This window comes from Lactuca virosa, chromosome 2 (genome assembly GCF_052849685.1).
Source record: "Lactuca virosa cultivar CGN04683 chromosome 2, Lactuca_virosa_CGN04683_v6, whole genome shotgun sequence".
Taxonomy (NCBI): Eukaryota; Viridiplantae; Streptophyta; class Magnoliopsida; order Asterales; family Asteraceae; genus Lactuca; species Lactuca virosa.
This window is the reverse complement of record NC_136427.1, coordinates 135,789,731-135,817,612: the sequence shown is the minus strand read 5'-3', so window position 1 is coordinate 135,817,612 and position 27,882 is coordinate 135,789,731. Positions and strand designations below refer to the sequence as shown.

Sequence of the window (27,882 nt, the reverse complement as noted above, 5' to 3'; positions counted from 1 at the left end):
GCATAACTATTTAGGTGCCAGGTCACTTTGTAAGTGGTTTGGATACCCTGATTATTTCATAACTGTAACATGCAATCCATACTGGCCCAAAATTCAAAGGTTTATTGCCGACACAAACCTCAAACCCGAAGACAGACCCAATATCCTATCTAGGTTGTTCAAAATGAAGCTAGATTCGTTGATTAAAGACTTAAAGAAAAATTCGTTATTGGGTTTGGTCCAAGCAGGTAATTTATATTAATAATGCATTATTAAAGTGTTTTTATATATTTTGTTAATATGTTTTTTATTTATTTATTTCAATATCTTATAATACGTTTATATGTAAATAATTTTTCAGTTGTTTATATGGTGGAGTTTCAAAAGTGCGGCCTACCTCATGCCCATATATGTCTATTCATGCACTCTGATTACAAGATCCCAACTGTTGAACATATTGATCGGGTTATTTCTGCTGAAATTCCAAACAAAGACGACGATCCAGAATTATATGCACCTGTCAGCGAGTTCATGATGCATGGTCATTGTGGTAGTGATAATCCTAAATGCCCATGCATGATTGATAACACGTGTTCAAAAAACTTCCCGAAGACATTCAAAGAGCATACTTCGGTTGATGAAAATGATTATCCAATATATAGGAGACGTAATGATGGATATTTTGTTGAAGAGTCTGGTGTTAAGTTAGACAATAGAAGCGTGGTTCCATATCACAAACTTCTTTTGAAAAGATTCCAAGCTCACATTAACATTGGTGCAATCAGGGTGCATCCATCAAATATTTGTTTATAAATATAAACAAGGGTCCTGATAGGGCTACTGTTGAGGTTGTACAAAGCAACAACTCAGATGATAATGATGATGCAATTGATGAAATACAAAACTACTATGATTGTAGATATTTGTCTACATGTGAAGCTTCGTGGCGTATATTCGGATTTGACGTTCATTTCAGGACACCTTCTGTTGTCAGGCTTCCTTTTCATCTTCCTGGACAACAAAATGTTGTATATGGTGCTGACGATGATATTGAAGATGTCCTCAATAAACAGTCTGTTTCTTCTTCGATGTTCTTAGCTTGGATGGAGTGTAATGAACATAATAAGGAAGCACAAAAACTTTCATATGTTGAATTTCCTAGGAAATTTGTTTGGTCCTAGCCTTGGAGAAGCATATTTTTTGAGAATCCTTTTAAATAAAGTCAAGGGTCCGAAATGTTTTGCAGACATCCGCACAGTTAATAAACATATGTGTGCTACTTTTAGTGAGGCATGTTATGCTCTTGGACTTTTGGAAGATGATAGGGAATATATTGATGCAATTGAGGAAGCAAGTCATTTAGGTTCTGGATATTATTTGCGTACATCTATTTGTAACTATGTTGAAGTCTAATAGTTTGTCTAGACCGTGCTTTGTCTGGGAACAAACTTGACAATACTTATCAGATGGAATTCTCTACAATTAGCAACTAAGATTAAAGACACCAGGGAACATGTTAATTTTGATTATTTAAATTAAGGTTTTACTTAATAATTCTTACATAATATATTATATTTATTCAATAAAAATTATTAGATATTTTTATATATTTAACAAAATCTTATTAACCTTATTATTACCAGTAAGTTTTAATTTTATATAGTTTTATCAAAATAATTAAATTGCAAATTTCTACATGTTTATCGCTTTCTGAGGATCAAGTTAAGAACTTGACACTTTATGAGATTGAATTTTTTTTACACCAGAACAATTCAAGCCTCAAAGCTTTTGATGAAATGCCTTACCCTGATCATGAGTCAATATCTTCTTCAAATAATCGATTGATTACCGAGGAGCTAGATTTTGAAAGGACGAATCTATTGCAAAAGTTTTATCAGCTACTTGGTTCATTAACAGTTGAACAAAGAGGTGTTTTCGACAATATTATCACAAATGTTAAACAGAAGAAAGGAGGCGTTTTTTTTGTTTACGGTTACGGAGGTACAGGGAAAACATTTCTTTGGAAAACATTATCCTCCGCTTTAAGATCAGAGGGTGAAATCGTGTTAAATGTTGCTTCAAGTGGTATTGCTTCCTTATTATTGACAGGAGGTAGGACAACACACTCTCGGTTTATAATCCCTTTAAATCTTACCGATGATTCACTTTGTTTTATAACGCCCGAAAGTGATGTTGACGAATTGTTAAAAAAACATCATTGATTATATGGGACGAGGCACCCATGATTCACAAGCATTCATTTGAAGCTTTGGATAGATCTTTGAAGGATATATTGGTTTGTCATCTTCGTAGCAACTTAAAATTGCCATTTGCAGGAAAAGCAATTGTTTTTGGAGGTGATTTCAGACAAATTCTACCTGTTGTTCCTAACGGAAGTAGACATAACATCGTCAATGCTTCAATAAGTTCCTCCTATAATTTGTCAAATTGCAAGGTCTTATGATTAACAAAAAACATGAGGTTAAGTCTTCAAACATCTAATATTGAAGAAACAACCACATTTGCAAAATCGCTTTTGGATATGGGAGAAAGAAAGGTTGGTGGTTTAAACGATGGCGAGACAATTATTGATATACCAGATGATATTGTCATTACTGATTCATCGGATCCTTTTGGTTCATTAACTGCATTTGTCTATCCTTCTATTATTGAAAATGCCAATAATCCGATGTTTTTTCAAGAAAGAGCAATCCTTGCACCGAAAAATGAAATTGTTCAAGAAGCAAACAATTGTCTGTTATCATTATTTCCTGGAGATGGAAAAGAATACTTAACTTCAGACAGTCTTTGTCATTCGGATTCTGTACACGATGACTTTGACGAATCTTTATACTCTCCTGACATTCTAAATGGCCTTAGACCTTTAGGTCTACCAATTCATAAATTGGTGTTAAAAGTCGATGTTCCGGTTATTTTATTGAGGAATAGTGATCATAAATACGAGTTGTGTAATGGAACAAGGCTGCGAGTTATAGCATTGGGTAAGCGTGTTATAGAAGCAGAGATAATTTCTAGAAGTAATATAGGAAAACATACGTTTATTCCAAGAATGTCACTGACCCTGTCGGATAAAAGGATTCCTTTCACCTTTCAGAGAAGACAGTTTCCACTTGCTGTATGCTTTGCGATGACAATAAACAAAAGTCAAGGACAGTCGCTATCAAATGTTGGTTTGTTTTTTAGACAACCAGTGTTTACTCATGGACAGTTGTATGTTGCATTGTCTAGAGTTAAAAGCAGAGACGGATTGAAAATATTAATTTTAGACAATGAATGTAACCTTACCAATAAGACATCTAATGCTGTATTCAAAGAAGTATTTGGAAATCTATGATTTTATCAAGTATTAAGAATATTTCATTAATGATTTTTTTTTTTTGTAATTTGGGTTCAATTACATATGATTTTTTTGTAATTTAGGTTCAATTACATACTTACACAATAAAGTCTTTACTTATAAGTATTGTATTACTTTAATAATTGGTTGGTGTTCAAAATTTTATATTAGTTTTTTTAACAAACCAGTGTAATACACAGGTCTTACACCTAGTTACCAAATGAAGAACAACCCAAATGGAAGGCATTTCATCGAGCACTTGGTAGGCGTTACTGAGTTAAATATTGCTACAAACCAAACCAAACAAAACATAGACTATTACAAACTACCAAACTGATATGCATGAGCAACTGTAAGAATTTAAGAAACTAAAAAAAGGTGAAACTAATAACCTGTTGTACTCGATTTCGAACTAAAGCCCAAATTTTAAGGCTCAATTTCCATCTGAATGCGTGCAGATGATCTTCCAATGGGTTTTGATTCGAAATAAATTTGTGGGAAGAAGAGATAACTAAGGTTGCGTGGGATTTTTGCGTACAATCCTAGAACCGGAAATCGTGGTGGAAGAGAAGGTAAAATGTGAACCTTTGTCGGACAAGATGGCTTCATGATCGAATATGGGGGATTTAAGAGACGTCGGTAGATGTAGGTGTTTATCTTGGTCGACACAATCAGAATTTCAGAGGCGATGAGAGAGAGAGAGATAGAGAGAGAGAGAGAGAAACGAAATCTCATAATTGTAGAATGATCGTATTTAATATTTCTTGTATGTCCGAAAATACCATTGTTTTTATTAGTTAGAAAGACAAAAATACCTTCATAAATAATTTGCCTAGAATTGTGTAGCTCTTATTTTAAGAGTTGTCTTTATTTGGATACTGCAATACCCATCCCCATCCCCCAAACTCTGATCCCCGCCTCCGTTTTGCATAATCGCCGACGGGTTTGGGTGAAAAGTTATCAGGTACTTCCAGTTCCAAAGGGAAGAGTCCGACTTGACTGCACAACATCCCCCGATGTTTTTTCCTCATTGATTACTTTTTATTTACTATGATGTTTGGAAAATATAATTTACTTTGTTTGGTTTTGGAACAAATGGTTCTTTGATTTGATGATTTAAAAATGGAAATTTTATTGGTGTTTTTGAGACGTTACATAAAATATAATTAATATTATCCAAATATGACATTTGTCACCATTTCATGTGGGAAAAATATAAATAGAAAGGAAAAATAGGAGAATATTTAATCAAGTTATCATGCCCTTTCGATGCCGGTATGATACGAACACACCATTTGAGGAAGTTAGTAAAATAGACCATACCACAATGATCTGGAATAATTTTATTCAACTCCAACAACAAAGTAAATTCTTTGCTAGATACAATAATGTTACCAAGTTATTTCCGGCTCCAATAACACTCACGAACGACATAAAGTATAAGTTTTCTTAATTCTTATTATCACTTTCATAATTCGTTAAATTTAATTTATAACTAGGTTACAACCCGTAGGAACCACGGGTAAAAAATTTAGACAAAATTGCAAAAATGGTCCCTATGGTATGCATTTTTTTGGGGTATTAGTCCAAACCACGACTTTTTTGGATTCGTGGTCCTTTTGGACTAGTTTGTATGTGAAAATAGTCCCTCCCAAAATTTAAATGACTATAATACCCTTATGGTATTTATTTTTCATTTTTCTTTCATTTCTTTTTAAATCTAATACGACAAAATTGCAAAAATGGTCCCTGTGGTATCATTTTTTTGGGGTTTTAGTCCAAACCTCGACTTTTTTGGATTGATGGTCCTTTTGACCATGTTTGTTTGTAATTTTGGTCCCTCGGAAAACTGAAAAGACTAAAATACCCTTTCTGATATATTTTTTATATTTTTTCTATTTAATTTAAAGAAAAAATAAAATAAATAACTAATTTGGGTCCGCATCTCTCTCTCTCTCTCTCTCTCTCTAACCCACTATCTTCTAAAACATACTTGCACAACTTCAAAATCAGACACATGAAGCTCAAAATCATATGTTCAGATGTTCTTAATCAAACATAGTTCCATAAACATAAAAAACCATTTTTGTGTAGGCTCTGAGAAACTTCAAAATTAAACCCAAAAACCTAAAACTTATGTGTTCATACCCTCAAAATCGATATGAGAATCTACAACATGAACCAAAAAACCAAAAAATTTACATAAACGATGAAGAAAATTTATGGATAAAGATATTTCTTTTACCCATACTAAACCTGCATGTAAACTAGCTCAAAAGGACCACCAATCCAAAAAAGTCGAGGTTTGGACTAAAACCCCAAAAAAATGCATAGCACAGGGACCATTTTTGCAATTTTGTCATCTAATACTAATTTATTTATTTTAATAATTAATAAAATAAAAATCTCTCTCTCTCTCTCTCTCACACATCAAAATTCAAGATTGCAAAATAACAAAAAATTGGAAAAGGAAGTGAAAGACCTAACTCCTGTTTCTCTTTCATTCCCTTCCCCTTCGTATCTTCATCTTTAACTAGAAACAATGAGGAAAAGACCGATTTTGAACAAAAAGAGGCAAAACCCTAACAAATTTCATTAAAATTTGATCCTCTCTTTGTGGGTATTGTTTCTGTTTCTTAAATTTGGTACCATGGATTACGATAGCATTGAGTGTGTTTCAATGTTTTTTCCTTCAAAAATGTCGTGGCAATCTAGATGATCATTTGCTGTGTGATATTGAAGGTACTGGTCACCATCTCATCTCCGCAGCCATCATTGGTGTCGACGGTAGTGTTTGTGCTAAGAGCTCTGCTTTCCCCCAGGTATCTCACATATGTATCCAGTAACTCTTATATCTTCGATCGTGATTTCATGATTCGTTCATGATTATGTGTTTTGTTGTATCTAGCGATTTGAAATTCCATTAGTTGTACGCCATTGATCTGTATGTACAAACTTAATGTACCCTCCGATTCATCAGGTTCTATATCTTTTCTTCTCTTAATTCTTATGATTCTGATTCTCAATTTTATATCTATTGCTGCTATTGTTCGATTTGGATTTGGCTTAAACATATGTTGATAAAATGTTATATGTATTGATTTTGGGTAAAAGAAAGGATTCCAAAACATAGGTTATGCTCGTTTTTGTATGCCTCTGTTAAGAATCGATAATTGCAGGAAAAGTTTGAAGAATAAGGGTTGTTGGCAATGAGGAAGAACAAGGGGTAATGAAATCGTTGTTGGTGGGTTTGGGTTGCAAGGAGGAAGAACAAGGGGAAGGGATTGTATGTTCTCGATTATATGTGTGTATACATATACGTTCTTGATTGTGTATGTATGTTCTCTCTTAGGAGCAAAATAATCATTCATCAGATTCTATATATGTTTTTGAGGAAGAACACAATCAAAGGAGAGAGAGAGAGAGAGAGAGAGAGAGAGAGAGAGAGAGAGAGAGCCCTATATTTTAATTTAATAAAACATTAAATTAAATAGAAAAAATATTAAAAAAATATCAGGAGGGCATATTAGTCATTTCAGTTTAGCAAGGGACTAAAACCACAACCAAAATACCTCAAAAGGACCACCAATCCAAAAAAGTCATGGTTTGGACTAAAACCACAAAAAATTGCATACCATAGGGACCATTTTTGCAGTTTTGTCAAAAATTTATAAAACATTTATATTATTAATAAGAGTTAAGTTTGTTTAAAACTTTTTGTATTGATTATTTAAAATTGGAGGACTGAATCGGGTATCTATTTCAAACGTATCAAATTAAATTTAAATAGAGATCATATACCATAAATACCATAAAAATCGGATATTAAATGCTGATTTATTTTGAAATTTAAATAGATATCATATACCATAAATACCATAAAAATCGGATATTAAATGCTGTTTTATTTTGACTTGGACATTATAGAAGGTGAAATCAAAGAGGGGCAAAAACGGTATTTAACATTGGACGAAATTAGTGTTTTTGAAGGGACACGTGACAATTTACTTTCGTTTATTAGTTAGGGAGATTAGTATTGTTTAATGAGTTTATTATATACTAATATATAACACCACCACATGCCAACAACACCCATATTATATATTTATATCGACAATGTTTATAATTATTAGAATTTCTTATGCGTGTTTCGTTTCAATTACGTTTAACAAATTATGTAATGTTATAAACTAGGGATGAACATTAGAACCGCCGGAACCGGAACTGGACCGGAAACGAACCGGAACCGGAACCGGAATTGGTAATAGGTCCGGTTACCGGTTTTCCATTTTTATGAAAACCGGTCCCGGTTCTAAAAACCGGAACCGGTTTGACATTTTTTTCATTTTTTAAAATGCATATAACTCGCTCATATGAAGTCGAAATTATTTGATTTTTTTTCCAACATGTAATTTGGAGTTTGTAATTCATTTTTGACGGTACAAACATATGTTTTTGTTAGATATGGAATCAGACACATGCCCCGAAAGAAAGCATATCGAGGTTGCGTTTTTTTTATTTCAACATTATTTTTTTGTTTTTTTGAATATGTCTCATTTTTCAAATGTGTATAACTCATTCATATGACGTCGGAATTACTTAATTTTTTTTCCAGCATGTAATTTGGTGTTTGTAGTTCATTTTAGACTATAAAAACACATATTTTGGTTAGATATTGAATCAGTTATAGACCCCGGAAGACAACATATCAATGCTGCGTTTTTTCTGTTTCGGCATTTTTTATTTTTTTGGAATCTGTCCCCGCTTTTAAAATGCGTATAACTCACTCATATGAAGTCGGAATTACTTGATTCTTTTTTCATCATGTAATTTAGTGTTTGTACTTCAATTTAGAATGTAAAAAGTCATAATTTGGTTAAATATTAAATCATTTACAAGCTCTAGAAGATAGCATATAATCTATAGTATTCAACCGGTTCTATTTTGAAAAATAGCCGAAAAACCAGGACCGGAACCGGAACCGGCGCTAGAACCGGCGGTCCGGTTCCCGGTTCTTATAATATAGGAAAACCGGTTCCGATTCCGAACCGGTCCGATTCCAAAGCTCATCCCTATTATAAACCATTTCTAAATTGGACTGTACCCGGTCCAAACAACAAAAGACAAACGGGTCGAACAAAAGGCCCAAAGACTAAAACCCTTCAGAGACCTTGAAACCAGGTTTCAAAGAACCAGAGCACACATACTACACTCACAGTCGAGAGACATGGGGAAGCAGAAGAAAGCTCAAAAAGCAGAAGCAGACCTTCTGAGCACCCTCGAAGACTTCACCAGCAAAGAAAATTGGGATAAATTTTTCAGTATCAAAGGCAAAGATGACCCTTTTGAATGGTACGCCGAGTGGCCTCAGCTCCGTGACCTCCTTCTTTCCCAGCTGCAGTTTTCCTCACTACATGAAATCAATGGCGAAACATCGAAATCGGATGTTCAAGTTCTTGTACCTGGTTGCGGCAACTCTAGGCTTTCTGAACAATTATACGACGCCGGATTTCAGTGTATCACCAATATTGATTTCTCTAAAGTTGTGATTGGGGATATGTTGAAGCGAAACGTGCGTTCTCGTCCTTGTATGCGATGGAGGGTCATGGATATGACTAGTATGCAGGTACTTTTCATTTTCTTTCCAAATTTCACTTGATTTCATTTTTATCAACTGATTGTTGTTGCTTTCCAGTTTGCAGATAAGTCGTTTGATGCTGTTCTTGATAAGGGTGGATTAGATGCTTTAATGGAGCCTGAGCTTGGCCCTGTGCTAGGGAATCAATATGTATCAGAGGTATTTTGTAGTCAATTTTGAGTATAATTTTCAACTACTGTTTTACTTCACTTATAATGAACACTTGGGTTTTGTATTACCAGGTAAAGAGAGTTCTGAAAGAAGGGGGAAAGTTTATTTGTCTAACCCTTGGAGAATCACATGTATTAGGTACTGATTGTCTGATTCATTCCATTCCACTCTACCAATCAGATGCTGCTATCACTTTGTTGATATTTTAAAGATTCATTCTTTTCCCTATTTCTTTTCAGGCATGTTTTTTCCTAAATTCAGATATGGATGGAAAATCAGCATTCATATACTCCCTCAAAAACAATCTAAAAAGTCAAAATTGAAAACCTTTATGGTGGTAGCTGAGAAAGCAAGTCCCACAACATTACAGACAATATCAACGTCTTTTGACCACAATACCCTTGATAGCGGTGATCAGGTACATATATCTCTCATCTTTATCATTCTATTTCTACGGGGGCATTTGAGTAATTTTGTTACATTCTTGACATATTTTTTAGGCTAAAGGAGTTTTGGAAGCACTTCAAACTGAGAATAATATCCGAACAAAATGCTCAAGTGGTAATGATTTAGTGTATTCACTTGAAGACCTAAAAATTGGAGTCAAAGGGGATTTATCAGAGCTTAATCCTGGTCAAAGGGTACAGTTGACTTTGGGTGAACCTGGTCAATCCCGTTTTTGCTATAAAAGTGTACTTCTTGATGCTCAGCAAAATTCTGAGGAGTTCTTATATCATTGTGGGGTTTTTCTTGTACCCAAGGTTAGTTTTGTCATTTAACTCACTTCCATTTTGTATATTTATATGGAAACACATATTTAAGGCATGTGTGTTTGGTTGGATGAATAGAATGTGTTATCCCTAGATTTTTTTAAAGTACAATGTCTTAATAAGAAAAAAAACCGAATCTACGATTCAGTAATAGTAAAAAAAGGAATTAGGAATGCTATAATGCTCAATTAAATGAAAATATGTTACTACTTCTTGCATTTAGCCCTTGATCTTTTTACCATTTTTCTTTCTGAACTTTTTTTTATAAAAAGTATGTAATGTTGGTGTAGTTTATTTTAGTTTTCATTTTTATAAATTGTGTAACTAAATTATAGATTTCAGACTCGGGCTCATGAATGGCTCTTCTCTTCAGAAGAAGGACAATGGATGGTTGTTGAGAGTTCAAAGTCAGCTCGTCTCATAATGGTAACCTACTTTCATATATATATAAATCTTTAATAACTTTTTTAGCATATAAATTTTAAATTTTTTAATCATTATATTTATGCATAATTTAATTCATTTTAGGTTTTCCTGGATGCCAGCCATACGGGTATCAGTAGTGAGGATATACAGGTGAAATTTTTTGTTTTATTATTAATATTAGAGGCATAATAAATGTGACATGTGTCGATTATTTACAAACTAAATTGGATTATGTTTTTCTTTTTTTCATTTTTCAGAAGGATCTTTCTCCTCTTGTTAGACAATTAGCACCTTCCAAGATTGAGGATGGAGCTCAAATTCCGTATGTTCTTTTAATATTTAAAAAAAAAGCACAAACTTTTAATGATTAAAAAAGACAAAATACAAAAAAAAAAGGTAGTTTTACCATTTTATCTATTTAGCCACCTAACTATTTTCAGTAATTATTAAACTATTATGCTTTTTGACCTTTAAAAACCAACTATTTTTGTAAAAGGTTCAATGTATTTTCACCATTTCATTAATTTTAGCCATTGAACTATTTTTTTTATGATACTCATAATAAATTAATAATATTTTTCCATATTCAAACATTTGTACAGATTTATGGCAGCAAGTGATGGGATCAAACAGAGAAAAGTTGTTCACCAGGTTTTTGATCTCATTTATTGCTCTAAAATTATATTATTATTAATATTTTTTTGGTAAAAATGATATCGTTTTATAAGCCATGAATGATTCTTGGTTTTGTTTTATAGGTGACATCACCATTGACTGGTCAAATAGTCATTGATGATGTCATATATGAAAAAGTTGATGGTCAACTCGGTCAACTTTCTCTCTCCAAAGACCTTGTATTTCGTAGGCTAACTTTTGAAAGATCAGAAGGCTTGATACAATCTGAAGCATTGCTTTCCCTAATTGATGAAACATCTGAAAAAAATGTAAATGAAAAAAGAAATAAAAAATCCAGCTCATCTTCAAAATCAAAGAAAAAAGGAACCCAAAAAAGAAATGGTTGGTGTCCATAAGTCCATTCTTTTTATATCAATTCCTTTACTTAAATGATTTACTTTGGTTTTTTTATGTAATAAATAATAATAGATTCAAGCAATTATCAAAATGTTGATCATGGATATTTAGCAAGTTCTTATCATTCTGGAATTATATCTGGATTTATGCTCATCTCTTCATACCTTGAAAAAATGGCATTATCTGGAACAACAGTGAGAAATTTTACAATCTTTTTTATTTTATTTATTTTATTTTAAATTTGGAATTGGAGTAAAATAAATAAATAAATACTTTTTCAGGTTAGGGCAGTTGTAATTGGTCTTGGTGCTGGGCTACTTCCTATGTTTCTTTATGGATGCATTCCATTTTTAAAAGTTGAGGTAATTTTTTTTAAGGTTTAAATGCCAAATTTATTATTTAAAAAAAAAGGATTAGAAATTTAATCTTCACTTACTTGCTTACTTGTGCTTACTTGTTCAGGCAGTTGAGTTGGATCCAGTAGTTGTGGAACTTGCTAAGGATTATTTTGGTTTTATGGAAGATGAACACCTTAAGGTAATTGACGAATTTGCCCTCGATTTCTAAAGTGCTTTTCATTTAAGTATCCCATCATTTATAAATTTATAATCATTCATGTATAGAGGTACATAATATTTATCTCAAATATTTAAAAATCCATGTAGTTAGAACATCTTATCTTCAATGGGAGTTTTTTAGGGAAAATAGCACAAAAGTCACTAGGCCAAAAAGCCTTTTGGTATTTGTTATTTCTTTAGTAATTATTTTCTTTAAAATATTTAATATATTTTATTTATGACATATTAAGTTTATAAGGATTATATAATATTTTATAATGACTCACACTGGGGTGTTTGGTATTTTGCTTATTTAAAAACAACTTGTGTGTGTGTGTGTGTGTGTGTTTTTTTTTGTGTGTATGTGTGAAAGTGCTTATTAGTTGGTATTTTGCTTATTTAAAAACCCAATTTTAACCTATTCCTTTATATTTCATCAATGGAGTTGAAAAAGAAAAAAAGTTTTAGGTCTCAAAAGAAAAAAGTCAAAATTTAGGGTCTTTTTTGGAAATAACCCTAAATACTTTCTCTATTCAAGTATTCATAATTTTTGTATCAGATATTAGTATTGTTAGTGTGAAGTATTCTTTATTTCATCATTTCATAAATTGATAATTAGGAGTTACATCCAAAACATTCATTTTTCATCCAACACTAATTCCAAACAAAAAGGGTAAAATGGTCATTTTGCATGTCAGGTACACATCACCGATGGGATAAAATTCATAGAAGATGTTGCCTCTGCCACCACTAAAACAGAAAATGAAGGCATCATCAATAAACTCGACATACTCATAGTAGATGTCGACTCCCCAGACTCTAGGTTTACCTCTTTAACCATTTATTACATCACAAGGGCATTTTCGTCTTTTACACAAACAATAAACCAAGAGCCAGTCTCTCTCCCATCTTGTTCCACCTTTTTAAATACAACAAAAAAATTGCAAATTTTGTCCTACTGACATCCCTCTTTTTTGTCAAAAAGTCACTTTCTGTAATTTTATAAATTCTAACTCTTTTTTTTTTATATTTTGTGTAGCTCTGGGATGACGTGTCCTGCTGCAGACTTTATTGAAGAGTCTTTTCTCTCAACTGTTAAAAATTCATTATCAAAGGAAGGTCTTTTTGTTATTAACCTTGTATCTCGATCGCCAGCTGTCAAGGAAATGGTAGTGTCAAGAATGAAAGTGGTAAGAACTAAGAACCTATAATGATCATTTTACAAATTTGTGATACTTTTTTTGTTATTATTTTTTTAAATATCTCTTTATCTGATTTCAGGTGTTTGGAAAACTTTTCTCCCTTCAGCTTGAAGAGGATGTGAATGAAGTCATATTTGCTCTCAACTCAGAGGGTTCGGGTCCCACGGATTTTGATTCTTCACCCGAGGCTTATAGTAAACTCAAGAAATTATTAAATGTCAAAAACCCTGAGATGAACACAACCATAATTGATTCTGCAAACAAGATCAAACCTCTCGATAGTTGATATCAAATTTGTTTTCATTTTGGGATGATTTCAGAAAGTCTTAAGGGTTCGTTTTTTCTATATTTTGTTAAATCATTAGTTGTAACATTTTTTGTTGATAAGGTATTGCTTTCTTTTTGGATTCTTTTGAGCACCTCTTCCCATTCGTTGGTGAAAGTGTACCTTTTTATTCGTTGGGGGGTTTCTCATACACCACTTCAGAGAGCTTGATTGTTTAAGAATCATTGGAAAGCTTAATCCATACTTCGTCTAATTCTCCTTGATACCGTATCCTATAAATACACATTTGAACAAGAGATTGAGCGGGATCCTATTTGTTGAGGCAGTGAAGGGGCCAAAAAGAGGATGACATTTAAGAACTTTAACCATGATTGCAATGATTCGTTATATTACGATGAATCTAAATCCGTCTTATAATTTCTTGAATCAATAGTCGGACGAGTTTTCTTGACTTTTGATGTGGATCCTTCATGTGCTTTTCATGAAGAGGGTGGATTGATCTTGCCTGATTTCACCATTTTGATCAAAATGGTTTTAGATTAACCGCTTGAAAAGTGTTTTTATAGTTTGGGAGAGAGAAACCGCCGAGAGAGTTCATAAAACATGAGACTTTCTAGGAGTATATACAAACTTAGGTTCAAACAAGAACAATTATAAAATCGAGAACACGAGAACAAATATAAGCCACTCATTTCTCTTAAATATTTAGATTGGAAATAAAATAATTAATTAAATAAAAAACGCAAATAAGTAATTTTGGTTATTAATTAAATTATAAAAAAAGAAATTTACTTCCTAAAATCACGATCTGTTTTCTCAGATCTTCAAGTTCATCAATCATCAGCAATCTCAAATCTTCAATATCACATAATCATAATCGATCATAACATCATCATCGATCTTCACGTCTTAGTCAAACAATTTTGTTTAAAAAGCATCCAAAACCGAAGTTCCTAAGCGCTTCCAAACTCCAAGCATGAAGCTTTACGATGAAACTACGGATCCTGAAGAGCACGTAGCGCAATACCGAGAAAGGATGGAGATCATTCCCATCCCAGAGTACTTGAAGGAAGCTTGCCTATGCAAAGGCTTTGGCTCAACCTTTACAAGATCAGCTCTCAAATGGCTGCTAAACGTTCCCCCATACTCTATTACTTCTTTTGCACACTTAGTCAATATTTTCAATAACCAATTTTCTTGTAGCAGAACCTTTGAGAAGATCACTAGTGATCTCTATCGAGTGGTCCAGGATCCTCAGGAAAGACTTAGGGATTTTGTTAACAGGTTCGGCAGGGAAGCTCTGAGCATCCCCAACATCGACATGGCTACTGCTGTAGAGGCCTTCAAGATGGGACTAAGGAAGGATTCACCCTTCTACGAAGACCTTGTGATGACCCCATGCAAAAGACTGGATGAAGTCAGGTGGCGAGCGTTAAGGTTCATAAGGCTTGAAGAGGACAAAGAAATACAGAAGAGAAGCAACCCTTCAAGTCGATATGAGAACCCCAACATGAAGGCCGAATCCTCAACCCCAAGATCCTACAAATCGAAGCCATATTCCAAACCGGATGATCACAGGGTCAATGCCCTCGAGGATGAAGGCCGAATCCTCAACCCTAAGATCCTACAAATGTAACGCCCCGACTCGTAGGTATTGATTTTTGATATAATTTTTTTTTTGATTTCAAAGCCTACTCGACGAGTTGGTTTCCCGACTCGTCGAGTAGCAGCGGGTTGGTCCACGTGTTTAAGTGACCTACTCACCGAGTCCAAGGAGGGGCTCGACGAGTAGGAGCTGGAGGATGAAACGCTAATTTCTGGGGTTTTGCACCCTATTTAAAGGATCATTGGCCTCCCCAGCCTCCCCTTCACAGCCTCTTGATACCCCATAGCCCTAACTCGTGTGAGTGTGCTCCATTTGTGTGTCTTAAGCATTGAAGAAGGGTTTTTGGTGAGAAAAGCTTGGGGAACCAGTAACTAGAAGTAAGGAACGCGTGGGAATCAGAGATCTACCTCAGTTAGCATCCTTTGGAAGGTATTAAGCTGTTATCTTGGCCTCATTTCATTCTAGACCTCTTTTGGGTGGATATTAGGAAGCTTTTCTTGTGTTTGAGCTAAGATCTGAAGTTGCAACTTCAAATCTGAACTCTCTTGGGTCTCTAGGTCCATAAAGTGCCAGCTTTGACAAGTATGAACCTTCCCTCAAGTGTGAGACTTCTTTACAAGCTTGGTTTTGTCATTTTAAGACTTTAGAACTTTGCATGCACGTAAAGTTTGCAAATTTATGTGATAAACATGCCTTGGGAAGCTGGATCTACTATTTGGAGCCTTAGCATGGCTTAAAAAGCATCTGTATGGATGAAGGACTGAAGGGACTCAACGAGTTGCATGGTCAACTCGACGAGTCCGATGAAGATTGTCGTGGGCTCGGCGAGTCAGATGAGTGACTCGACGAGTCGGCTAGGGTTTTCCCAACCTTTGGACATGTATGAACTTGGCGAGTTGCAAGGGAAACTCGACGAGTCGGCCAAGGAGTTTACGACCACAAACCTTAGGAACTCGACGAGTCACTCTAGTGACTCGGCGAGTTGGCGAGTTATGCAAGGAACTCGGTGAGTAGCTGAGGGTACTCGACGAGTTGAGGTCAACACGGACTGTTGACCTTGACCGATGACTCTGACTTTGACCAAGGGTTGACCAGTTGACTTCTGGGGACATTTTGGGAAATTAGAAATTTACAAGCATGGTTCTATAGTGGGTATAGGTGGTGGAGTTTGTACCAGAAATCCGAGAGCTTGAGTTCATCTTCGAGTCGACAGTGTGAGGTGAGTTATCCTCACTATATCAATGGGTCTAAGGCACAAATGCCAACCCTTTATGGATTGTATCCATTTATGGCATGATATGTTTATTGATTACATCCTGGTAGTTAGGATGGTGATATGCTTATGCTTAGTGGCCTGGTTAGGTTAGTGTCCTGGTCATTGGATGATGCTATGTTAGTGACCAGTTAGGTCTGTATCCCGGTTAGTGGGATGTTGCTATGATTAGTGATCCGATAGATCGGTTTGACTGTTATATGATATGGGCTAGTATATGATATTTATGTGCACATGTTTGTTGATTGGGGGTTGGGTTGAGGCGGTCCTGCTTTGTGCTGAAGGCCAACATACCCGGTGAGCGGTACGGATAGACTGAAGGCCCTGCGAGGTGGTCCAGTCATGTCGAAGGCTGGGGAGCGGTCCAGATAGGCTGAAGGCCCTGCAAGGCGGTCCAGTCAGGCTGAAGGCTCATTATGCATGTTGTTCTGTATTTGTTGATATGCCATGATTTAGGTTATATGAGTTGGTATTTTGGGGGAAACTCACTAAGCTATCAGGCTTACAATTTCAGTTTATTGTTTCAGGTACATCAGGGGATCGCGGCAAGGCGAAGGCATGATCGTACAACTCCTCATGTTTTGTTTATGTTTCTGGGAAAACTCTGATATAGACTATTTTGAAAACAAATCTGTAATAACTGTTGGTTTTTAATTTTTGAAAAGTTTTAAATTGGCTTGAAATTTATGGGTGTTACAAATAAGCTACCTCCATAGTAAGGGACACCTCAAAGAGATTCTCGGGAGAAAAAGAGAAAAATCCAAGGAGAACAGCCAGGTTGGTCATAGGATCCCAGAGAAACCAAGATCTCCACCCTCCGACGCTAAGATAATTAACGTTATCTCAGGCGGATCTAATATCTATGGTACTTCTTATTCCCAGGCTAAAAGACATGCTAAGGTCTCCAAAACAGAAAAGGAAGATAGACCACGGAAGAATACCATGGTTAGCAGTGAAAAAGAAATCACATTTGACGAGACGTACAGGGAAGGGATGCAAGATCCTCACCATGACGGACTCGTGATAACACTGTATATGGCCAACCATTTCGTGAGGAGGATCCTTGTTGACGGAGGATCCTCAGTCAACATCATACTCCTAGACGCACTAAAAAGGATGAACATCCCAGAAGCAGAAATAATCAAGAGATCCTCGGTCCTCAGAGGATTTAGCGGGGAAACGAAACACACGATTGGGGAAATAAAGCTACCAATATACATAGAGGGGGTAAACTCTACACAAAATCTGAGTTATTGACACCTTAACTTCTTATAATGTGATACTCGGTAGACCATGGATCCACGAGATGAAAACGGTTCCATCAACATATCATCATTGTGTAAAATTGCCTACTCCATGGGGAACAGTGAAGATCATGGGAGATCAACAAGAATCAAAAGAATGTTATAAAACCTCTATGAAATCTATGACCAAACCTCAACAAGCATAACAATTAAGGCAGTGGCACAACATGTCCTGGAAACGAAGGAACAAGATCTGAAGGAAGTGACCCTGGGCATTGAGGATCCTGAAGCTAAAGTCTTCATAGGATCCTCAATGCCAGAGCAAATTGAGCAAAATCTGTTAAAATTCCTAAGAACCAGAAGCAAAACATTCGCATGGAAACACGAAGATATGATAGGTATAGACAAGAGTATTATAACTCACAAACTTAATATTAACCCTTCTTTCAGACCAATACACCAAAAGAGAAGGAAGTTTGCACCTGAAAGGAATCAGATCATCCAAGAAGATGTAGAAAATCTCCTCAAGACAGGAATGATCAAGGAAGTAAAGTTACCAAGATGGCTGGCTAACGTGGTCAGCGATCACCTCCTCAGACCAATACACCAAAAGAGAAGGAAGTTTGCGTCAGCGATCACCTCCTCGAGATCCGCGAGAAGCTCTTCCTCCTTTTCGACTTTCTGTTTTCTCAACAACTCCACCCTTTGGAGAAGATCCTCATTGGTGGCCCTTTATGTCTTCTCTTTCTCTTTTAGGACAAGCTCGACTTTATCGACACGGACCCTGAGATCGTTGGTAACATGGGAAACGTGAGCGGAAACCTGGAAGAAACGTAAACATCAACATGAGAAGGAACAAGTATGATAGATTAACATAAATAATGCCTATCCGCAGAATACTTACAGCTTAGGAAAATGAGGATAACTTCCCAAGAGCATCCTCGATGATGAGGCTCTCTAGGCTGAAGTCGTGTAGCCCATCATCAACTTGCTCGGATCCCGCACCCGAGCCTGATCCTGATCCTGATCCAGACCCTAAACCTCCCGCTCCATGTCGCGTAATCGCCATACTGAAATAAAACACATAAGCGTCAAGATCATACATACTCTCGAGAGGTCTCTCACACTCTCCAAGTTCCCTGGTTCTTTCTTAGCCCTCCCTGATTCCAGTACAGATCCTCTGCTTCCAGTAGTATAGGCCCATACTACCTTCCACATTTATCCATACTTTCCTCAGGGATGGCTTCGACTTCACCAAGTCCCTTATATTAATACTGCTTTCCAAGCTAATCTCATCCTAGGCTTGTCCTAGGATACTCTCCGACCTACTCTCCGCCATCAGCTGCACAAGGAGTCCCTACCACCCTTCCTTAACTAGCTTGCGAATACTATTACATATTTGCTTACTAGTTAGTTAAAGCTAGCTAGAACCCCTATAAGTACAAAGCAAGCAACATTTGGGATTGAGTAACCATAACCAAGCATAACCTAATCAGGCTATCATACTGCTGACTAACCAGCCCTAGCATATAGCTCAATAAGCTCATACAATAGGCATATAAGGCATCCTTCCTAGATCCTTAGCCCTAATCTAGCATGCAGTTCTCATAATCACATAACAGGCATACAAGGCATCCTCCCTAGATCCTTAGCCCTAGTCTAGCATGCAGTTCTCATAATCATATCATATAACATAACATATCATGTATGAGTATCTTGGGGAAAAAACTTACTTGAGCTCGGCCGGTCGCACACATCACACACCTTGTTCTTTCTCAAAACTCCTTATTTTTTAAATTTTAGAAAACTATTTTTCTTGTAAAAATCTTTCAAGCCCTCGATTTGAGTCCAGACACCCCCGGAGGTGTGCCCGAATCCCTCAAACCAAGGCTCTGATACCAACTTGTAACATCCCAAAAATCGAGACCAAAATTTTTTGCTTTAATTATATTGCTTATAAATTTTGTTTGAGGAAAACATTACTGATATCATATGAATTCATAAACCATAGTTACATGTCTCAAAACCATATCATCAAATAGTAATAATGTCAGAGTACAATCTCAGAAATCTCAAATGCGGAATCATGTGTGTGCGATGCGCTGCTACCCTGCCGGCTCCTTCCCCTTCGACGAAGAGGTACCTGGAACCAAAACTGAAAACCGTAAGCACAAAGCTTAGTGAGTTCCCCCATCATACCACATACCATACAATCATACATACTGCCGGGCAATTCTGGGGTGCCCGACCTTCCCATGTCAAACCATTCTGGGGTGCTGACCTACCCATGTCAAGCCATTTTAGGGTGCTGACCTACCCGTGTCAGGCCATTCTGGGGTGCCTGCCTACCCACCGGTCTATCTCAACCGGCCACGGGGACTGTTTCATCCCTACCACTATCACATAATAACATATCATAATCAAGCTGTCAGACATATCTGGGGTGTCCGACCTACCCTTCGGTCCTAACAACCGAATCGGGGGACTATTACCCCTCCTACTACCACTATCGCATATAACATATCATACTGACACATAAGACGCATCAGGTAGTAGCAAACCTAGACAATTATCACAAAGACAATCATCTAAAGATAACTCCTGCTGGTGGGCCGACATTGTGGCTGTAGACCCACCTCTACTAGAAGGTAACTCACCTCGATGTCGTGTAGTGTCTGCACTGTCCTCGGTGTGAAAATCGACTCTTCTCGACTCCTCAATCCATACACAACATCCTTTCTACATTACCATTTCATACTCATAACCCTTACAATGGTCACTAAATTCCAAGTCAAAGTCAAGGTCAAATCCCTGGTCAAAGTCAACTTTGGTCAAAGTCAACATCTGGTTGACTAGACTCGCCGAGTTGGTTCACCAACTCGTCGAGTCCCCTCGTCCACGAAAAGTTACAACTTCGTCCCTACTCGTCCAGTATAGCAAGAGCTCGACGAGTTCACCTTCAACAACACATCGGACCTTCTTCAACCGACTCGCCGAGTTCATCCTTGAACTCGTCGAGTTCATCTTCATCCATATGAAGGAGTTCAGTCTATGACTCGCTGAGTTCCCCTTGAACTCGTCGAGTCCGTGTTCATGTGGTTGGGACATTGCCTTGAACTCGTCGAGTCCGCTCATACACTCGCGGAGTTCCATGATTTCCAGGTCCCTAATGAGCCTAGAAAACTGAGTGTTCTTCTATCTTAGCATCTGGTCCATCAACAGAAGGATTTGATGGGAAATATGACCCGGACCGCCGAGTCCCATGAACGACTCGCCGAGTCCCTCTTTGTCCAAAACTATACATTCGATTTTAGTGGGTCTCAAAGCATTTAAACCATAAATTTGACCTCCTAGGGTCCATAATACACGTAAAGTTACAAACTTTACGTTCATGCATGGGCCATTTAGCTCAAAAGGCCCTAAAATGGAGTCTTCAAGATGCATGAGGCTCTCATAGCAGTAAAGTTGGCACCTTTATGCCATGAGAACCCTCCTAGGTTCCAGATCTGAAGTTATTCCTCTACATAATGACCCAAACCCGAAGATAACTTAGAAATGCCCCAAAAATGACAAGATTCAAGCCCTAACGAGGATCTAACAAATGGAAAGTCAAGGTTGAAGCTTTTTACCTCAAATGAGCTGGAAATGGAACACAACCTCTGGATCTACTAGCTTCAACTTGAACTCCCAAGTTCCTTCTTCCTTCTCAAGCTTCACAACCACCAAAAATGCACAAAAATGGCTCAAGACACTACACATCTGATTCTCTATATATGAGAATTTTCTATCCAAATCAATATATTAGAGAATTCAATTCACAACTACGAGAACATATTCATCCATAACCCTTTTTAAGTAGATTTCAAAGCTAAAGAACATTATTGGAGTATTGTGTTGAATACCGAAGCTTGGAAACATTGATTAATCATTAGGTTTGTTTTAGACATCATGTTGAACAATATTCTTTGATTATTTTATGTTTTATAGCTATAATAATGAACTAACACCCTTTTGCTTCTCCTTATATGTAGATGAACCCTAAATACTATGTTTTGATTTGTTGGTTGGATTTATAAAGTTTGATTCTTTATTATGTTTGATTGATTGCTTTATCTTATGTATTGAAGTTTTAATTTTTATTACCTAAAAATGATTTTTTATATAGTCTAGAGGACCAATATAATTATATTAACTTGTATCTTAATTAGTTTATGTCGATAACTGTTAGGATTAGAGATGAACCAAATCATAGGGTTAGGTGATATAATTGTGAACTTAAATGTGTAAGAGAGTATTAGATATCCATGTTATGCTTCAATTGATTTTCATGACCATTGAGATTAATCAATAGATCAATTCGTTTATAATTCGAATATTTAATTATTTATTTAGTTAGCTAATTTCATAATCATTATGCTAGTTGCTTTATAATTATTTGTGTTCATTAATTGGACCAATATAACCAATCATTAAAAGCATTCGTAATTAACTTGTCAAATCCATTGCACTTATAAGAAAATCAACTATATGTAATTAAGGGGATTCAAAATCTAAATGGAAGTACTTTAAAACTATTATTTAAATCACGTTATTTGCTTTCGACTACTTTTGCTTAGTTGATAATTCAAGTTTAATTTATTTTAAACAAAACCTCCTTTTTTACTTTCGTGTTTCTAGTTTAATTAATTGCTTTGTTATCTAAATAAAATCATACTTATTCCCCTAATGTTCGATACCTAGTTTTACCACATATATACTCCTACACGATTATATACACTTCTTACTGTGTCCATAGGTAAATAAAGGGATTCATAATCTAAATGGAAGTACTTTAAATCTACAGTTTAAATCACGTTCTTTGCTTTTGATTGCTTTTGTTTAGTTGGTAATTCGGGTTTAATTTATTTTAAACAAAACCCCCTTTTTTACTTTCTTGTTTCTAGTTTAATTAATTGCTTTACTATCTAAATAAAATAATACTTGTTTCCTTAGTGTTCGATACCTGGTTTTACCACATATATATCGTTATACGATTAGTGTATACCTGGTTTTACCACATATATATCGTTATACGATTAGGTACACTGCTTACTAAGTTACTATGTGTTTTAGTCCGGTTGAGAATAAACCAGTTTTATAAATTTAAAACTTATATAAATATTTAGTATATAAAACCACATGATATTTCAAACCCTAAATATTATTTAAATGGAAAAATAGTTATATATTTTGTTCTCCTCCATGATACAATAGTATATCACACATCCAAAAAGAACTTACAAAGAAGAATGAAGTAATCATTAGAACTAGGTAGTTGGATGAATAACAAAAGTGGTTAAGTGAGTTTTTAGCCATCTCATATAGACTATAGTAGGAGAAGGAAAAGGAAGTATATTTATAAGTAGAAAGACTTTTAAGCCTTGTTAGACTAATGGAATCATCTCTCTCTCTCTCTCTCTCTCTCTCTCTCTCTCTCTCTCTCTCTCTCTCTCTCTCTCTCTCTCTCTCTCTCTCATGCATGGGAGTGGAAATTAATGCAAAGAAAATTTGGCTGATTTCACTAAACTTATGTATGAACGTGTCCTGTAGATATAACCACCACTACATATAACCGCCACCGGTCGACTAGAAAAGTAGATGGGCTTTTTAGCCAATATTTTTTTTAACTGGAAATTTATCAGTTACAAAACCTGCATTAAACACAATATTAATCACATATTGTTGATTTCATCGTTAATGAAATCCATCAATTTTGTCCGTTACTATATTTATTACAAAATGTCGGTTATTGTTGTGTCTTAGTATTCATATTGCCGTCTATAGATTGAGAGAGACAACATACAAAAGAAACATCTCATCTTTTATTTATTTATTTTTATTGTTTTTTGCATTTTCTTGATAAGTTCAAGGTATAATTCCGGCTTTGCTAAGTTCGGGTGGTCAAGAAGTACTGCTTTTAGTTGTTGTATCCTGAAAAACAAACGTCTAATTGCAGTCAAATTTGATTTAAGAACAGTGTATTAAACACATGTCACATCAATTTCTTATTTTTATTGTTGTCGTACATTTCCGTAATACTTTCCGTGCAGAAGTTAGTGATAGTACGCTCGACAGACAGCCTTTTGGCAACACTGGGAGACTTGAGAGACTGGTTGATTTGTTGATCATCTTTCTCTCCCTTTGCTTGTGTGTATATGTATGTTTTACAGATGGTGAATATTGATCAGTAGTTTTAGGCCGAAGCTCAATGCCCTCCACGATAAGACCATGCTTCCAGTTTAAACGCTTAACCTCCTCAAACGCCATCTCAATTTCACCAACATCTCCTTCATTGTACTCAAATTCTCCCAACTTGATCTCCATCCACCCATCCTTTCTCCTAAAAGGAAACACATCATTTTCTTGCCATTTTTCACTAGCCTCTGGTCTTTTGAGATACACATTTTCGGTCTCCATTTTTATTCCACCAAACCTTACCATTGTTTTAGCCGGCACAGAAAGTCCTTCGGAATTGCTAGTAGTTCGAAAGACAAGGTATGCTACATATGTAGTGTATGGTGACAACATTACAGATGCTATTTTGCCATGAATGCTAAGCCAGCATACACTTTTAAGTATACAAACCTCTGAAAACCTACACAATATATATATATATATATATATATATATATATATAGTTTAGCTTGTTAAGGTTAATATGTGTTTGTTATTGTATAGAAATGATCTTACAAGGGACAAAAGAGACCTTGATTTAAGTGTATGTCCCCATTCCCAGTACCGAGGTTCATCTTGCCAATCAATTAAGAGCTCCTTTGCGCCTAACATATAGGACTTTTTCCCGGTTTCCATATCTAGCTGGAAGCTCTGTTTATGGGATTATGTGAGACCAAATCTTAGTTAGTAGAAGCATTTTTTAACAATTATACCCAAGAAAACATTCCCCTCATCTTGCATAGTACCATTCGATTTAAAAGTTCCCAATGGTTATATAGACGTATTTAACAAGGATGTAGGAAACATGGTATCACAAGGATGATAGATTTACCAGGTAGCCTCGATCAAGGAGGATATGTGAGTCCGATAGGCAGAAGTAGAGTTCCTTTTTAGAGGCAAAACCCAGCGGAGAAACCGCCCTTTCAATAATTTCCTGGTAATCCGGTGGCAGGAGCCCTTTCCAAAAGGCCTCAGAATATGCCGCGGAGTCTAATCCACTAAGCTGCAGTGGAAAACAATAAAAAGAATATTGGTTCCCATGAATGTTAAAAATTGAGAAAATCGCATAGATATCCTCCTCAACAACCTCACGATTGACATTTATTTTCTTGAAAAAAATGATAAATATAGTAGTTTTTGTTAAAGTTTTTCCTAAGTTTATAGTCTTTTGCTTTATCTAGTAATTGAAAAAATGTTAGTGGCTAATAATAAGTCAACACACTATGCTTGGTAATAGCAACAACCCTTTTTTAATTCATGACCAACTTTTTGGGTTCACTGGTTTGTACTTATTCATGGATCCAGGCTGGAGCCTCTCTCAAATGTTTATAAAAAAATGGAAATTGAATTTACCTGAATACATGTTGCCAGAATGTGTTTATGGAGGAAAGATAAGAGGTTTTGGTTTCGAGAATGTATTGTCATAAAAAAAAAGATTATAAATACAAAAATGGAATATTATGTCATATATGATAAGCATTAAAGTTTTCATTCTTGCTATAAAAATACGTTTCCTAAAAAATACTATGAAACAAAAGACTTACTTGAATATTCAATGCTTCGTCAATAGTCTTGATGATCCTATCAACCGTCGGGCGTTTCCTAAAATCAAAGTTAATGCACTCATGTGCAATTTCATTAAATTTATCAAAAGATCTCATATGAATCAGATCTTTGATAGTGGTATCTATTAACTTGTCAAGTCCATCAACGAGTTTATGGTCGTCATAGTAGCTTCGGACGAGGTCGATCAGATACAGTTCCTTATCTTCAAAGTGCCTTGCATTATAAGCCAATATTCCACTTGACATTTCAAACATTACCACTCCAAATGAGTATATGTCTGACTCTTTAGAGAGCCTACCTCTTTCCATGTAACTCGGATCGATGTAAAACCTTGTACCAGCAGCTCTTGTACAGACATGGGTATCTTGCTGATTTCTTGGACTTAATCTTGACAAACCAAAATCACATATTTTGGCTTCCAGATTATCATCTAACAAAATATTTGCGCTCTTCAAATCTCTATGAATTACTCTGCTGTCGTCCCCAACATCCGAGTGAAGGTACTTTAGTCCATATGCTGCCCCTAAGCATATCTTCAGGCGTTGTTCCCATGTTAGGCAACGCCTCTTATCTGGGTCTCGGAGGTGATAATCAAGGCATCTGTTAGTAGCATACTTGTAAACTATAATTTTCTCATCTTCATCATCACAGTAGCCAACGAAAGGGATGATGTTTGGATGGTTGAATCCTGAAACCAACTTGACTTCATTATGGAACTCCTTGGTTCCTTGATAACCATTAGGATCAAGGCGTTTGATGGCTACTAGCTGTTTTTTCCAGTGGTTAGAGAGTTGGCCTCTGTAGACCATACCAAATCCACCATCTCCGACCAGAGTGTCTGAACTGAAATTTTTTGTGGCCCGAGTGATCTCCGCTAGTGGAATTCGACATTTTTCTAGGTCTACCTCTGAAGAAGACATTGTTTTTTATATTCGTGATCAAGTATGGTTATAGTGTAGCAGCCTTTCTGTGAATATATAGAGAACCGAGTTCGCTTAGAAGCTCATTATAAGTTATATTGGTGTTTAGCAGCGACCAGTCATCAAGTGAACAGGACACCCTCCTAGGATGCTCTGATGTGGAATGGTGGCCACCCATCACTGAACAGCAGTTCAATTATTATTTACATTGATGTCTCCTCATTTAATATCAATTCTTACACGTTTCTCCTTTTTTCTATTTTTTTTTTTAATTTTTGTTTTTTACCTTATGGTATTTTTAATATATTTGATTAAATAAATAAAATTATATAACAAACTATAAAATAATAATAAAAAATAACTCATATCTTTAAAAAGATGTTGGTCGTTCAAAATGAGACCAATATTGTATAATATTGCTATCAATATTAATTGAAATTTTTATAAAATGGTAATTTAAAAAACAATTGATAGCAGTATTTAAGTGTGTAATCGAACCAAGTCGATTTGACTACTGCCAAACTCGAAACTGTACTCGACTAAAAAACCTGAGCTTGAAACTCGACTCAAACCTTACTTTCAAACTCAGGTTCGAGCTCGATAAAGTAATCGACACTTTTGAGCTTGGATTGACTTGACTCATTTAGTTACAAAAATAAAATTTGATAAACATTGTAATAGTAGTAGGATTAAGCTTGTGAGCTAGATTCGACTCGGCTCGGATTATGTAAATTGAATAAAATAATGGGTAACAGTTGATAGGGCTAGAATCTCATAACTACGATTAGGATCCTCAAACCTCAGGATATCAAACATACTTCAGGATCCTACTTATTATTTTCCAAATATTTATAATGGTTATATACTTTGTTATCTGTATCACATGTGCAGAAATAATCGGTTAAAGATTTATTCTCAACGAATAGTTGTCAGAACCATGCAAAAGACCAAGTCAAATAACGTCTATAAGTTGATCTCGGAGGACCCACAAATTCTCGGAGTTCTTATTAATAGCTTTAGACTATAAAAATCACTTGTACTCATTACACTACACACGAGACTTAGCAGAACAACAACACTTGTACTTATACTCTTTACATTTTCTCTGTAATCGACATTTTTATAAATAAAATCATCAAGGCAGTTGATCATTATCACCTCCCAAGGTTTTATGTCGGAGATCCTAGCAAGGATCAAGGGTTTTCCTTGTAAACAACTTGTGTCACTTTGATCAACATTTTATACTTGTATTATTCTGAACATCACAGCCTCTCATACACTTTGGTAGATCCGTGTTTGTTCATTTTTTGACCAAAACAATTTGGTGCCCACCGTGGGGTCGTGGTATTCAAAATCCTTCAAAAAACCATGTCTACTCAATCGACTCTATCCTATTCCTCTATTCCTCCCATTTCCTCCATAAACCTTCCACCACCGCCGACTGGAGCTCCTAAAAACGTCCCAGTAACACCAAATAAAAGCACCTGTCCGGTCGTTACCCCAAGACTCCAGGATCCTTCGGTGTTGATTTCTAACAACGAAATCTTTGCTATAATAAAGAGACTAGAATGACAAGTCTCCCAGCAGCAGGAGGATAACAAGACAATTCCCAAGGAAGTGGAAAGAATGAGGACAGAAAAC

General features: G+C 35.7%; 4 protein-coding genes across 5 annotated transcripts; 3 read left to right on the top strand and 1 right to left on the bottom strand.

Annotated features, from left to right (window-relative positions):
* Window positions 1-163: 163 nt before the first annotated feature.
* Window positions 164-2,201, top strand: LOC145157794 (uncharacterized). Its single transcript, XM_079076786.1, has 4 exons — window positions 164-227; window positions 341-702; window positions 765-1,148; window positions 1,746-2,201. The coding sequence occupies exons 1-4, from the start codon at window positions 164-166 to the stop codon at window positions 2,199-2,201; spliced, it is 1,266 nt and encodes a 421-aa protein (XP_078932912.1).
* Window positions 2,202-2,455: 254 nt separating this feature from the next.
* LOC145157793 (uncharacterized) lies at window positions 2,456-3,334 on the top strand. Its single transcript, XM_079076785.1, has one exon. It carries the CDS (start codon window positions 2,456-2,458, stop codon window positions 3,332-3,334), a length of 879 nt encoding a protein of 292 aa, XP_078932911.1.
* Window positions 3,335-8,507: 5,173 nt separating this feature from the next.
* LOC145159516 (S-adenosyl-L-methionine-dependent methyltransferases superfamily protein) lies at window positions 8,508-13,543 on the top strand. 2 transcript variants are annotated; one of them, XM_079078521.1, is made up of 16 exons: window positions 8,508-8,963; window positions 9,033-9,134; window positions 9,218-9,284; window positions 9,386-9,564; window positions 9,647-9,907; window positions 10,259-10,342; window positions 10,445-10,492; window positions 10,600-10,664; window positions 10,945-10,993; window positions 11,101-11,359; window positions 11,447-11,568; window positions 11,656-11,736; window positions 11,837-11,911; window positions 12,630-12,754; window positions 12,971-13,121; window positions 13,213-13,543. In XM_079078521.1, the coding sequence occupies exons 1-16, from the start codon at window positions 8,565-8,567 to the stop codon at window positions 13,417-13,419; spliced, it is 2,274 nt and encodes a 757-aa protein (XP_078934647.1). In that variant the 5' UTR covers window positions 8,508-8,564; the 3' UTR covers window positions 13,420-13,543. The 2 variants fall into 2 exon arrangements, with proteins under 2 accessions (XP_078934647.1, XP_078934648.1); XM_079078522.1 differs by lacking the exons at window positions 11,101-11,359; window positions 11,447-11,568.
* Window positions 13,544-23,513: 9,970 nt separating this feature from the next.
* LOC145159515 (putative receptor-like protein kinase At5g59700) lies at window positions 23,514-26,395 on the bottom strand. The gene is made up of 4 exons (XM_079078520.1): window positions 25,300-26,395; window positions 24,588-24,758; window positions 24,288-24,406; window positions 23,514-24,176 (listed from the first exon to the last, which is right to left on the bottom strand). The coding sequence occupies exons 1-4, from the start codon at window positions 26,239-26,241 to the stop codon at window positions 23,579-23,581; spliced, it is 1,830 nt and encodes a 609-aa protein (XP_078934646.1). The 5' UTR covers window positions 26,242-26,395; the 3' UTR covers window positions 23,514-23,578.
* Between the last annotated feature and the right edge of the window lie 1,487 nt (window positions 26,396-27,882).